Genomic DNA, 12739 nt, shown 5'->3' with positions numbered 1-12739 from the left:
TTCTTTTCTCCATTGTGTGTTGTTGGCCCCTTTATCAAAGATTATTTGACCATATATATGTGGTTTTATTTCTGGGCTTTCTATTTGTTCCATTGGTCTGAGTGTCTATTTTTCTGCCAATACCATGCTGTTTTGATTATCATGGCCCTATAATATAGTTTAAAGTCAGGTATTGTAATGCCCCCAGCTTCATTCTTTTTCCTTAGGATTGTTTTGGCTATTCGGGGTTTTTTATAGTTCCATATAAATCTGATGATTTTTTGTTCCATTTCTTTAAAAAATCTCATAGGGATTTTGATGAGAATTGCATTAAATTTGTATATTGCTTTGGGTAATATGGCCATTTTGATTATATTTATTCTTCCTATCCAAGAACAAGGAATATTTTTCCATCTCATTGTATCTTTTTTGATTTCTCTTAACAATGCTTTGTAATTTTCATTATATAGGTCCTTTACGTTCTTTGTTATGTTTATTCCTAGGTATTTTATTTTTTTTGTTGCAATCGTGAAGGGGATTATTTTTTTGAGTTCGTTTTCTAATATTTCATTGTTGGCATATAGAAAGGCTATGGACTTTTGTATGTTAATTTTGTATCCTGCGACCTTACTGTATTGGTTTATTGTTTCTAATAATCTTTTTGTGGAGTCCTTGGGGTTTTCGATGTATAGGATCATATCATCAGCAAAAAGTGATACCTTTACTTCTTCTTTTCCGATATGGATGCCTTTTATTTCTTTGTCTTCTCTGATTGCTCTGGCCAGAACTTTTAGCACCACGTTAAATAAGAGTGGAGAGAGTGGACAACCCTGTCTTGTTCCTGATTTAAGGTAGAAAGTCCTCAGTTTTATGCCGTTTAATAGGATGTTGGCTGATGGTTTATCATATATGGCCTTTATCATGTTGAGATATTTTCCTTCTATACCCATTTTGTTGAGAGTCTTAAACATAAAATTGTGTTGTATTTTATCAAAAGCCTTTTCTGCATCTATTGATAAGATCATGTGGTTTTTGTTCTTTGTTTTGTTGATATGGTGTATTACGTTAACCGTTTTGCGTATGTTGAACCATCCTTGAGATTCTGGGATGAATCCCACTTGATCATGATGTATTATTTTTTTAATATGTTGTTGTATTCGGTTTGCCAGTATTTTGTTTAGTATTTTAGCATCTGTATTCATTAGAGATATTGGTCTGTAGTTTTCTTTCTTTGTGCCATCCTTGCCAGGTTTTGGTATGAGGGTTATGTTGGCCTCATAAAATGTGTTTGGAAGTATTGCTTCTTCTTCAATTTTTTGGAAGACTTTGAGTAGAATAGGAACCAAGTCTTCTTTGAATGTTTGATAGAATTCACTAGTATAGCCGTCTGGGCCTGGACTTTTATTTTTGGGGAGGTTTTTAATAGTTTTTTCTATTTCCTCCCTGCTGATTGGTCTGTTTAGGCTTTCTGCTTCTTCATGACTCAGTCTAGGAAGGTTGTATTGTTCTAGGAATTTATCCATTTCTTCTAGATTGTTGTATTTGGTGGCATATAATTTTTCATAGTATTCTACAATAATTCTTTGTATATCTATGATGTCTGTGGTGATCTCTCCTCTTTCATTTTGGATTTTATTTATTTGAGTCCTGTGCCTTTTTTCCTTGGTGAGTCTTGCCAAGGGTTTGTCAATTTTGTTGATCTTTTCAAAGAACCAGCTCCTTGTTTTATTGATTTTTTCTATAGTTTTTCTGTTCTCTATTTCATTTATTTCTGCTCTGATTTTTATTATCTCCTTTCTTCAGCTGGTTTTGGGTTGTCTTTGTTCTTCTTTTTCTAGTTCCTTAAGGTGTGAAGTTAAGTGGTTTACTTCGGCTCTCTCTTGTTTGTTCATATAGGCCTGAAGTGATATGAATTTTCCTCTTATTACTGCTTTTGCTGCATCCCAGAGATTCTGATATGTCGTATTTTCATTTTCATTTGTCTGTATATATCTTTTGATCTCTGCGCTTATTTCTTCTTTGACCCATTCATTTTTTAGAAGTATGTTGTTTAGTTTCCACATTTTTGTGGGTTTTTCTCCCTCTTTTTTGCAGTTGAATTCTAGTTTCAAGGCTTTATGATCAGAAAATATGCTTGGTACAATTTCAATTTTTCTAAATTTGCTGATATTGTCTTTGTGGCCCAACATATGGTCAATTCTTGAGAATGTTCCATGTACACTAGAGAAAAATGTATACTCTGTCGCTTTGGGATGAAGTGTCCTGTAGATGTCTATCATATCCAGGTGTTCTAGTATTTCGTTTAAGGCCACTATGTCTTTGTTGATTCTCTGTTTGGATGACCGATCTAGAGCCGTCAGCGGTGTATTGAGGTCTCCAAGTATGATTGTATTTTTGTTAGTTTTTGTTTTAAGGTCAATAAGTAGCTGTCTTATATATTTTGGTGCTCCTTGGTTTGGTGCATATATATTAAGGATTGTTATGTCTTCTTGATTCAACTTCCCCTTAATCATTATGAAATGACCATTTTTGTCTCTGAGTACTTTTTCTGTCTTGTAGTCAGCATTATTAGATATGAGTATTGCTACACCTGCTTTTTTTTGGGTGTTGTTTGCTTGGAGTATTGTTTTCCAGCCTTTCACTTTGAATTTGTTTTTATCCTTGTTGCTTAGATGTGTTTCTTGTAGGCAGCATATAGTTGGATTTTCTTTTTTAATCCATTCTGCTACTCTGTGTCTTTTTATTGGTAAGTTTAATCCATTTACATTTAGTGTAATTATTGACACTTGTGGGTTCCCTACTGCCATTTTATAAATTGCTTTCTGTTAGTTTTGTATCTAGTTTGATTCTTCTCTTTTGTTTTTCTATCATTTGTTTTTGTTTGTTTGTGTTCCATACTTCTTTCCTCTGTTGCTACCTTTTTTAAGTCAAGTGTTTTTGTGGTGGTTTTTTCAAGGGTGGTTACCATTAAGTAATGAAAAGGGTACCTACCATATTCATTGTAGTACCCTATCTTATAAGTATTTCTGCACTTCATTGTCCTTTGCTACTGTTAATCTCCATCCTCTCCCCCCTTTTTTTCCTTTGTTGTCACAGTTTAAGTTTGGTTTTATTGTGTTCTTGGTGGAGCTGTTACTTGTGGTGTTGTTTTCTTTTGTTCTTTGAATCTGGTTGGAAAACCCCCTTTAGTATTTCCTGGAGTGGGGGCTTTCTGTTGATAAATTCTCTCATTTTTTCTGTATTTGTGAATGTTTTTATATCTCCTTCATACTTGAAGGATAGCTTTGATGGGTATAGTATTCTTGGCTGAAAGTTCCTCTCTTTCAGGGCTTTAAATATTGGGGTCCACTCTCTTCTAGCTTGTAGAGTTTCTGCTGAGAAATCTGATGATAATCTAATAGGCCTTCCTTTATATGTTGTACTCTTCTTTTCCCTGGCTGCCTTGAGAATTTTTTCTTTGTCATTGGTTTGTGTCATCTTTATTATGATATGCCTTGGAGTGGGTTTGTTGGGGTTAAGAAAACTCGGTGTTCTGTTTGCTTCTTGAATTTGAGGCTTTAGTTCTTTCCACAGGCTTGGGAAATTCTCGTCTATTATTTGTTTGAGTATATTCTCCATTCCATTTTCTTTTTCTTCTCCCTCTGATATACCTATTATTCTTATGTTATTCTTTCTGATGGAGTCAGACAATTCCTGTAGGGCTTTCTCGTTTTTTATTATTTTTGAGTTTCTTTCTTCTTCTCTCTGTTGTGCCTCAAGTTGTTTGTCTTCTATTTCACTAATCCTATCTTCAATCTGGCTGTTCTATTAGCTAAGCTTGTTACCTCGTTTTTCAGCTCGTGAATTGAGTTTTTCATTTCTGTTTGATTTGTTTTTATAGTTTCAATTTCATTGGTAATATATTCTTTGTGTTCATTGAGTTGTTTTCTGATCTCCCTATATTGCCTTTCTGTGTTTTCTTGTATATCTCTGAGTATTTTTAAGATTTCTATTTTAAATTCTCTGTCATTTAGCTCCAAGGCTTCCAATATGTTAAGTCTTTTCTCCATAGATTTTTCCACATCTATTTGTGTTACCTCTCTTTCTTTTGTATCCATAATATTCGATTTCCTCTTTCTTATCGGCATCTGAGGGTGGTCTTGTTGATAGCACTAATTAGAATTAATAAAGAGTAAAAAGTAAAAAAAAAAAAAAAAAAAAAAGGTAAAACACCCCACAAAAAAAATCAGTAATAATTTATTATTTCCCCCTTTTTTCTTTCTTCTCTTTCCCTCCTCTCCCCTCCTCAGGGAAATATCGTGCCTATAATGGAGGGCCTGATTTGGGGTGAAGAGTTCAAGGGGAAAAAAAAGGGAGTAGGGACCTACTAAATGCAAAAAAAAAAAAAAAAAGGAAGAAAATCTTAGACAAGCATAAGATGATTTGCTTGTAAGTGATGGTCAACTAAGAGATATAATGAGAGGGATAAGAGGGAACCAGAAAAAAGGACCAAAAAAGAATAATAAAGAAGAAAAAAAAATAAAAATAATAAGTAAAAATCTGTTGTATTAAGTGGAGCGAAGACTAAATACAATGGATACCTTGGGTTGGGAGGACCCAAAATGCCACAAAAATAAACAAACAAGAAAAAAAATAAAAACAAAAGCAAAAAAGAAAAATAAAGCCAAAAAAAGCCTTGAGTCCCAAATTAACTAATTTGTTCGTGATTGAGGATTAAATGGGAGGAAAGTAAAATGAGAAAAGAAAAAACGAATAGAAAGGAAAAAATAAGAAAAAGAGAAAAACGAAGGAAGAAATAAAATAGGAAGAGAAAAAAAACAAAATAAAGCAAGACAAAAAAAAAACAAAAGAGGAGAGAGTGAGAGTTAAGTGTTTTGGAGTATAACCTTAAAGGAGGGTGAGGATGAAGAAGAGAAATAAAATGTAACACTCATGGGTAGTGTAGTTCAAGAAAAGGGAAGCATAAGATGGGCAGAGAATAGAAGGACCGAGGTGGAGGAAATAAAGGCAATAAGATAGAAGAAACAAACAACAACAACAAAAAAATTAGTGGAACAAGTTGTAAAGTCTGTGGATTTTTCTTGATTTTGAGAGGTTAACTTCTTCCTTTTTCTTTTCTCTCCCTCTTCCTGGTCGGTGACTCTGTACCCCAGGCTCTGCCCCTGTGTCACACTTAGGTAGGAACTTGCAGTTGATGGGATTCTATGGCAATGTCATATAATTGGCTTTAGTCTTGCTGGTAGTCAAGGCTTGTTGGCGTTTGCAGGGTCCAACGATGAGAGAGTTTGCTTTCGTGGATTCTCTCTCCTAGTCCCCCCTTTCTGAATTAGCAGCCTGGTGATCCAGCTATAAGGCTGCAACTGCTTCTGCCTGGGGAGTAAGAGGCTCAAAGAGCTGGGAAATCCCCACTCTATCCCCACTCAGTGCAAGGCTTTGGGAAAGGCTCTGGCAGTCAGGGCCTCCAGTGTAATCAGGCGGGGGTGGGAGTCAATTGTTGTCAAGGTGACTGTTCAGCGCCTATCATTCAGTTGGACCTCTCAACCCAGGCTTTCCACACTTTGTAGCCTGTTTTTGCTGGGAAGAAGAGGCACTAGTCTCTGCTTGCGACTAGTGTAGTATAGATCTTATTATCTGCCAAGTCCTTCTTGTTAGCGTTTATCCCTGAATATGGAGGCTCTATCAATCAGAAGTTGCCCCCGCCCCTTTAGCGAGAGGCACTAAAAAATATCACGCCTCTTGTCTTGGATCGCTGAACTGAGAGAGATCTTATCAATTAGAACCGAGGGTGCGCAGATTTCATGGGTTAAGCTAATTTCAGTGATTGGGTCGCAGCTGTGCTCCCGAAGGTATTTTAGGCTGCCTGCGCGCGCCCCTCCCCCAACGCTTGATTGTTAGCTTGAATGGCTGGGTGAGGTGCCCCACCCATGGAGAGAATCTCCCAAGCCTCTCCCGCTCGCCCTGCCGCTGGCGGCTGGATCGCACCAGGCGCAGGATTATGGAGCACCCTGGGTGTGCGGGCCAGTAGGGCGCTCTGGACGCGTGGAATGCCCAGGGCACGCGTGCGAATGGGGTGCTCCGGGCACCGGTGGCTGGCAACTCTCACTCGCAGTGCGCGGCCCACTGGGAACGTAAGTGGTGCTCGCTCTGCAACCGGACCGGGCGCGCGTGCGGCTGCTCGCGGCTGCTCGCGGCTCCCGAGTGTGGGCTGACTCACCACAGGCGCACTTCCTCGCAGCTTGAATGAACGTCCCTGCGGTAGCTTCCTCCACACCCTCGTCTCTCAGATTCAAGTGATAACAGTCCTTTCGCTATCAGTTTGTGTGGAATTCCGGAATGCTCCGAGGATAAATTTTTCTGTTTCTAGTTGATAAATTTGTTGTGATTTAGGGGAGAGCTGTCGGACGCGCTGCTCACGGCACCATTTCCGTGACGTCACTCCGGAATATATGATTCTTAATGATTAATAGTATTGAATTATTTTGGCATGGACATTAATTTATCTGGACAAGTAATACAGATTCAACCCAAGAACTATTTAGAGACTTTTATGGTAACATGTCTGTGTGGCCTTTATAGTTTAGAAAAAAATCACCTTTGTTTTTCATTTGGCCATACAGCTCATCTTTTAAAGAAGAAAATTGCTGTTAATATAACTAGTAATTAGCAAAACTATGGATCACAAATCCTATATTGTTTCTAATGCTTTATATAAATGATTTTCAACCTCTCTTATATCATGGTACACATAAATTTATTACTAAAATTCTGCAGCACACCAAAATTATATATATATATATAGCCAATCTGTGAAAAAATAAAATAGGTATAATTTTGGTTCATTCACATCAATCGGCTATTGTTGTCACTTTTTTATTTGACAATCTAAGGGAAAAGCCTGACCTGTGGTGGCGCGGTGGATAAAGCATTGACCTGGAGATGCTGAGGTTGCCGGTTCAAAACCCTGGGCTTACCTGGTCAAGGCACATATGGGAGTTGATGCTTCCTGCTCCTCCCCACCTTCTGTCTCTGTCTCTCTCTCCCCCTTTCTCTCTCCTCTCTAAAATGAATAAATTGAAAACCTTAGAAGACAATCTAAGGGAAAAGAGGTCAGTGCCCCTGACTAAATAGTCAGGTATTACATGTTTTTAAATCTTTTGCAGCACACTGGTTGGCAATCACTACCCTATATTATTATCTCTTCTCTGTATAAGGCATTCAGTGAAGGGTACAGAGCCCATGAAAATATGTCTTGAAAATTGACTTTCATTTCACAGAAGATCAACACCTCTATTATCTCCTTTGAGTATAACAACGACCTTTGAAGGCAATAGTTCAAGTTTCAAAGAAACTTCAACCATAATGAGAAAACAAAAGACCACAGTGGAGCTAAGTATAAAAGCATTGATCCGGGCTTCAGGTGATCAGAGGAGGAGGGATCAGAGGAGGAGGATCAGTAGAATCAGCTTGAACTGCAAAGATAACTGAAACCAGTCACACTCAACGCCGAATGAGAACTGTGCATCTTTAAGGTCTGGTCATAACAGATTCTCTGAAATTCCACTATGCTACTTTGGCTAGAGATTTTTCTAGACCACTGATTTTCAACCGGTATGCCACAAGTATTTTTAAAATGTGCAATCCCTGACAACTTAGTAGAGGGACTGAGCTCTTTTTCCTTAGATTGTCAAATAAAAAATGACAACAGCCAACACAACAATAGCCATCCGTTGTGAAGGAACCAAAATTTTACCTATTTTTTTTTGTCAGATAAGCAAAAAATATATTTTTGGTACATCACAGAATTTTAGTAATTAGTTTATGTGTGCTATGAAAAAAAAAAAAAGTTAAGAATCACTGTTCTAGAGAAGGTTAAAAAGAACATTACTTTCAACATTGAAAAGTGACAGTCCTCAGACAAATATTTCTGATACCACTAGAGAAGAAATGGGTATGCTAGACCTAATGAATTTCCAATGTAATATCAATTTTAAACAAGAGTCCATTTGTATGTTATTAACAAAAAATAAATACAGTGACTTAAAATTGAAAAAGTTTTGCTTTAGGGAAAGTTGTAAGATTTGGAGAGTTTTCAATGTACCGTTAACCTGTGAACAACACAGAGGTTAGAGGCGCTAACCCCACCCCCACCCCTGCACAGTCAAAAATCCACACGTAACTTGATTTTTCAAAAACTTACCTATAGGCCCTGGCCGGTTGGCTCAGTGGTAGAGCATCAGCCTGGCGTGAGGAAGTCCCCGGTTCGATTCCCGGCCAGGGCACACAGGAGAGGCGCCCATCTGCCTCTCCACCCCTCCCCCTCTCCTTCCTCTCTGTCTCTCTCTTCCCCTCCCGCAGGGAGGCTCCATTGGAGCAAGGATGGCCCGGGCGCTGGAGATGGCTCCTTGGCCTCTGCCCCAGGCGCTGGAGTGGCTCTGGTCGCAACAGATCGACGCCCCGGAGGGGCAAAGCATCGCCCCCTGGTGGGCGTGCCGGGTGGATCCCAGTCGGGCGCATGCGGGAGTCTGTCTGACTGTCTCTCCCCATTTCCAGCTTCAGAAAAATAAAAAAAATTAAAATAAAATAAAAAAATAAAAAAAAACCTTACCTATAATAGCCTACTGTTGACTGAAGTCTTACCAAGAACACAGTTGATCAACAAATATTTTGCATGTTTTATGTATTATATGCTGTGTTGTTACAATAAAAGAAGCTAGAGAAAAGAAAATGCTATTAAGAAAATCATGAGGAAGATAAAATACATTAACAGTACTGTATGTGTTTATTGAGAAAAATCCACCTATAAGTAGACCCACACAGTTCAAACCCATGTTACTCAAGAGTCAACTGTATGGAATAATATATAGTTGTCCAACTCCAAATCTCCACTTCTCTCTCTCTTTTTGCTTAAAATATGAACCCCAAGACTTGAGAGCCAGAGCATTTGAAAAAGCAGCATGATCATCCAACATGGCAGGAGGTGAGGAGTCAGGTGATAAGTGCAAAAGAACAACTAGGAGAAAGAGAGTGGAGGGTCAAAACCAGAGCATCCAAATCCATTGTACAGTCCAAAGGGCCAGCAAGGGTGAAGGCAGCAGGGTAGAGCACAGGAGTAAATCATGACAGAGGATCCTAATGTCTTCTGTGCTCCAACCAGTCTGCACATCACAGCTCTTTGTCAGTGTGTGCCTGTCCTGGGTGAGTGTGTAAGTCGCACAGCCTAGGTCTACAAATATAGAGGGCAGTGGTATGTAGAAAGGAGATGAGATGAATGGCACTTAGCCATTTTGTCTATTTGGGGGTATTTGTTTGTTTTTAATTGAAATATATTTGGCATATAACATGGTGTAAATTTTAGGTAGGCAACATGTAAATTAGATACATTTATTCATTGTAATATGATTGCCATTACAGCCTTAGTTAACAGCTCTGTCAAATGATTCTTTCTTTTTAGTGGGTAATATAATTAAGATCTCATCTCTTAACAAAGTTGATGACTATAACACAACTGTGTTGTCCGTATTCACTATACTGCTCATTGGGTCTCGCAGGCTTATTTACTTACTCATTGCAAATTTGTACCTTAAACAGCATCTGTCCTATCTTCTCCCCACTAGTCCCTGGAAACTGCCATTTTATTCTCTGTTTTTATGAGTTGGCTTTTTAGATTCCGCCTAGAAATAATATTCAATACTTATGTCTCTCTCTCTGTCATATCTCACTCAGCATAATGTGCTGATCAATAGCAGTAAAATTCGGGATGTTTGGGTTTCTATGTCTTTTGCCTTTTAATACAGCTACTTGGGTCATTCTCTAGATTAAACCCTTTTTTTATTATTTAACTTTCTATTTCCCTATTTAATTTTGATGATAATTCTCTAGAATTAAAAAAAAATTCTTGGTTAAGTTTTACATAACCACTCTAGAGACTTTCTCTCCTTCATTTTTTGAGCACTTATTGTTTGCAAATCACTGTACTAGGCACATTGATTTACCACTCCAAACCCCCGAAAGTTGCACAGTGGTGATTCCAACGGTGAGAAGGAGAAAGCTGAGGCTCACATAGGGTTCACAGCTACTGACCAGCATCAAAGAGCCCGAAAGGGAGGAAGCCTCAGATTGAACCCAGGCTACCTCACGCCAGAACGTTCATCTCAGCCATGGCAGTGAACCACATTGACCAACAGAATTTAGATTGAACATTCAAGGGCTTGTTCATATGGACATGTTGCCTAAAAGAGCACATGTGCTTTTCTGCTTTTTCCCTCCAATTTTTTGTCCTTTTCTTTTGGGTTTGAACTTGTTCATGAGCTTTCTTGTCCTCCTTCCTCACATGAACAAGGTCCGGATTCTTTTCCTCAGAGGGAACATCCTTATTAAGAAGGACTGTATACAGGGTGGGGCAAAAGTAGGTTTACAGTTGTTCATGTGGAAAATGATACAAAAATTAATGAATACTAATGCTAGAATAAACTAAAGCTACTTTTGCCCCATGCTGTATGGCCAGAAAGACTGATCTATTTATGTAAATCCTCAGTTCTTTATCTACTGATGCCAGTCATCAGGATTCCCCATTTTTTTCTAATTCCATTAAAAAATCAATAAGCCCACATGTCAGATAGATATGTGGACATAATATACATGACTGAACAAATCAGACTGAACTAAAGTGTGACGTTCTGTTCCTCCCCCCCTCAGTGGTCCCCAGAGTTCAGCCTTTTGTAGACTGTTGTTTCATGGTTTACGCAGATGGCTCGTGAGCACCCGAGGTAGCAGTCATTTGCTTTCTTCCCCCCTTCCCCCCACCCAGAAGCTCAGAAGAAACAACTGGAGCAGAGTATAGAGCTGACCCAGGATGAGTGTGTGTCGGAGAATGCAGACCACTCCGCAGAGGAGCCCACTGAAGGAGGGCCAGACGCGGATGGCGGGGAGCTGACCGATGGCATAGAGGAGGACTTCGATGAAGACGGGGGTCATGAGCTGGTAGGAACCAAATCCTTGCTGTCCACACCCTTTGGAAACAGCACCAGCATGTCACAACTCATTCGTTTTAGAATGAGATTATATATTTGGGGCTAACTTCTTTCTTCTATGCATTTGTTCAAGGTAACGTCAAAACACTGCTTTGCACATAATAAGTGCTCAATACATCCTTACTAAATTAAAATACCAGGGAGGAAAGAATAAGTGGAGATTACTGTGCATGAGGATAGGTATACTTAAAGTCCGAATGAAAGATTCTTTTTCCCACAGACTCCCTCCTGAAAGGAATCTCGTGTTTGTGCAATGAACACACAAACTGTACATGATATGATATCCTGGTAACACAGACATTTACAGGAAGGTGCCTGGTGTCCCCTCTTATTTGACAGTGTCACTTGCTGTGGGTGACTGTCTATCCTCTCTGCACTCTGCTCATGAGACAATCCATAGCTTTCTGGCCAGGTCACTGTCGTCAGAGCCCGTGCCGCTACGTGACTAGTGTTTATGCGCCAGGGACTTAGCCAAGACCTTATTCTTTACTTGTTTTATCTTCCCCACGTTGTCACCATTATCCCGACTGTCTCCAGATGGCCTTTTCCGTGAGATACACCAGGGACTTGGTAAATACATGCTGACGAGGATGCTAGTTCTCATATTTTATCAACCGTGAAATTAAATATTCTATCTTAAGGGACTGACTGGTAACAATGCTGAGAGAGCAAATGTGTCTGTGTGTGTGTATGTGTGTGTTTTGCCAACTCTCAAATACAGTATCTATGGAATAATCACGAAACTTGTCTTATCCCAGGGAACAATTATATCCTAGTTTGTTATGATAGCTATCATCACTTACTAATTTTGTCATGGTGTTTTTTGCTTTGTCATGATAACTGCCCTAACAGTAGCTCCATCTACATAAATTTGTTGATTTTTAACATTCCAGTATTGTTTAAATTATCTGGCACCTTCATTTAAACTTTTCCATTATGAGCCTTTAACAACCACCCTTCCTTCTATAAACGTCCACATTAGTTTGAAGGACTCAGAATGTTTCGATCCTAGGAAGCTGTAGAGTGGGGACTGGAATGAATGAAAGACTAGGTTCCCCAGCTTCTCCTTAGGCAGGAATGATGTTCAACAAGGTAGGTTTCCTCAACCTGTTCTGATGAGACTCTTGTTGTCATGTCTGCTGTGACTGCTCTCACCCAAACATCTGCAGGCCGCCATGTTGCCATTTCCAATGGTCACCTCTCTGTTCTTTTATTAATTTACTGCTCAGCAGAATGTGGCTGAGAATGGGTTACCAGCTGTTCATTCCTAATCTCCTCTGCTAGAAGCTTCCCTCCAGGTTCCCACTGGAAAGGCTGGAGAACCCTAGGGCTTTGTCATGGCCACCGCCTCCTTCCTCACACTCTCCCAGGGGGCCCTCATCACGTGCCAGACCAGAGCTTTAAATATTCTCTGTAGGCCAAAGATTCCTAAGTCTATATCCTATTCCTGATCTCTACCTGCAATTTTAGACTCAAGTATTAAAAAAAGAAGAAAGAAAGGGGAATATGTGTGTGTGTGTGTGTGTGTGTGTGTGTCTCATCATCATCTTCCATGTCATTATTAAAACCAAGAAGACTAGGATAACCTCTGATTCTCTCTACCCTCCCCATTAATTCTACCTCCAAATCACAGCTCAAAGCTATTCCCATCCCCCCTCAGCCATGCAATCCATTCTCTGCACAAGAAGAATCAGAATCTTTATAAACTATACATCTGATGATGCTACTCC

The 12739-nt window shown here is 39.3% G+C and overlaps 1 protein-coding gene across 5 annotated transcripts in view; it reads left to right on the top strand.

Annotated features, from left to right (window-relative positions):
• The window catches only part of RALYL (RALY RNA binding protein like), a 618546-nt gene that overhangs the window by 568791 nt on the left and 37016 nt on the right, over positions 1-12739 (top strand). For 4 of the 5 annotated variants that reach the window (XM_066372430.1, XM_066372426.1, XM_066372427.1 and 1 more), the window contains one exon: positions 10787-10959. The exons of the other annotated variant lie outside the window; for it this stretch is intronic. In XM_066372430.1, the coding sequence (XP_066228527.1) occupies positions 10787-10959 (173 nt within the window). The remainder of the gene's footprint in view (positions 1-10786; positions 10960-12739) is intronic. 5 annotated transcript variants of the gene reach the window in all.

The sequence above is a fragment of the Saccopteryx leptura genome, chromosome 3, assembly GCF_036850995.1.
Source record: "Saccopteryx leptura isolate mSacLep1 chromosome 3, mSacLep1_pri_phased_curated, whole genome shotgun sequence".
Taxonomy (NCBI): Eukaryota; Metazoa; Chordata; class Mammalia; order Chiroptera; family Emballonuridae; genus Saccopteryx; species Saccopteryx leptura.
Note: the sequence above shows the minus strand (reverse complement) of the source record. Positions and strands in the feature narration are given on the sequence as shown.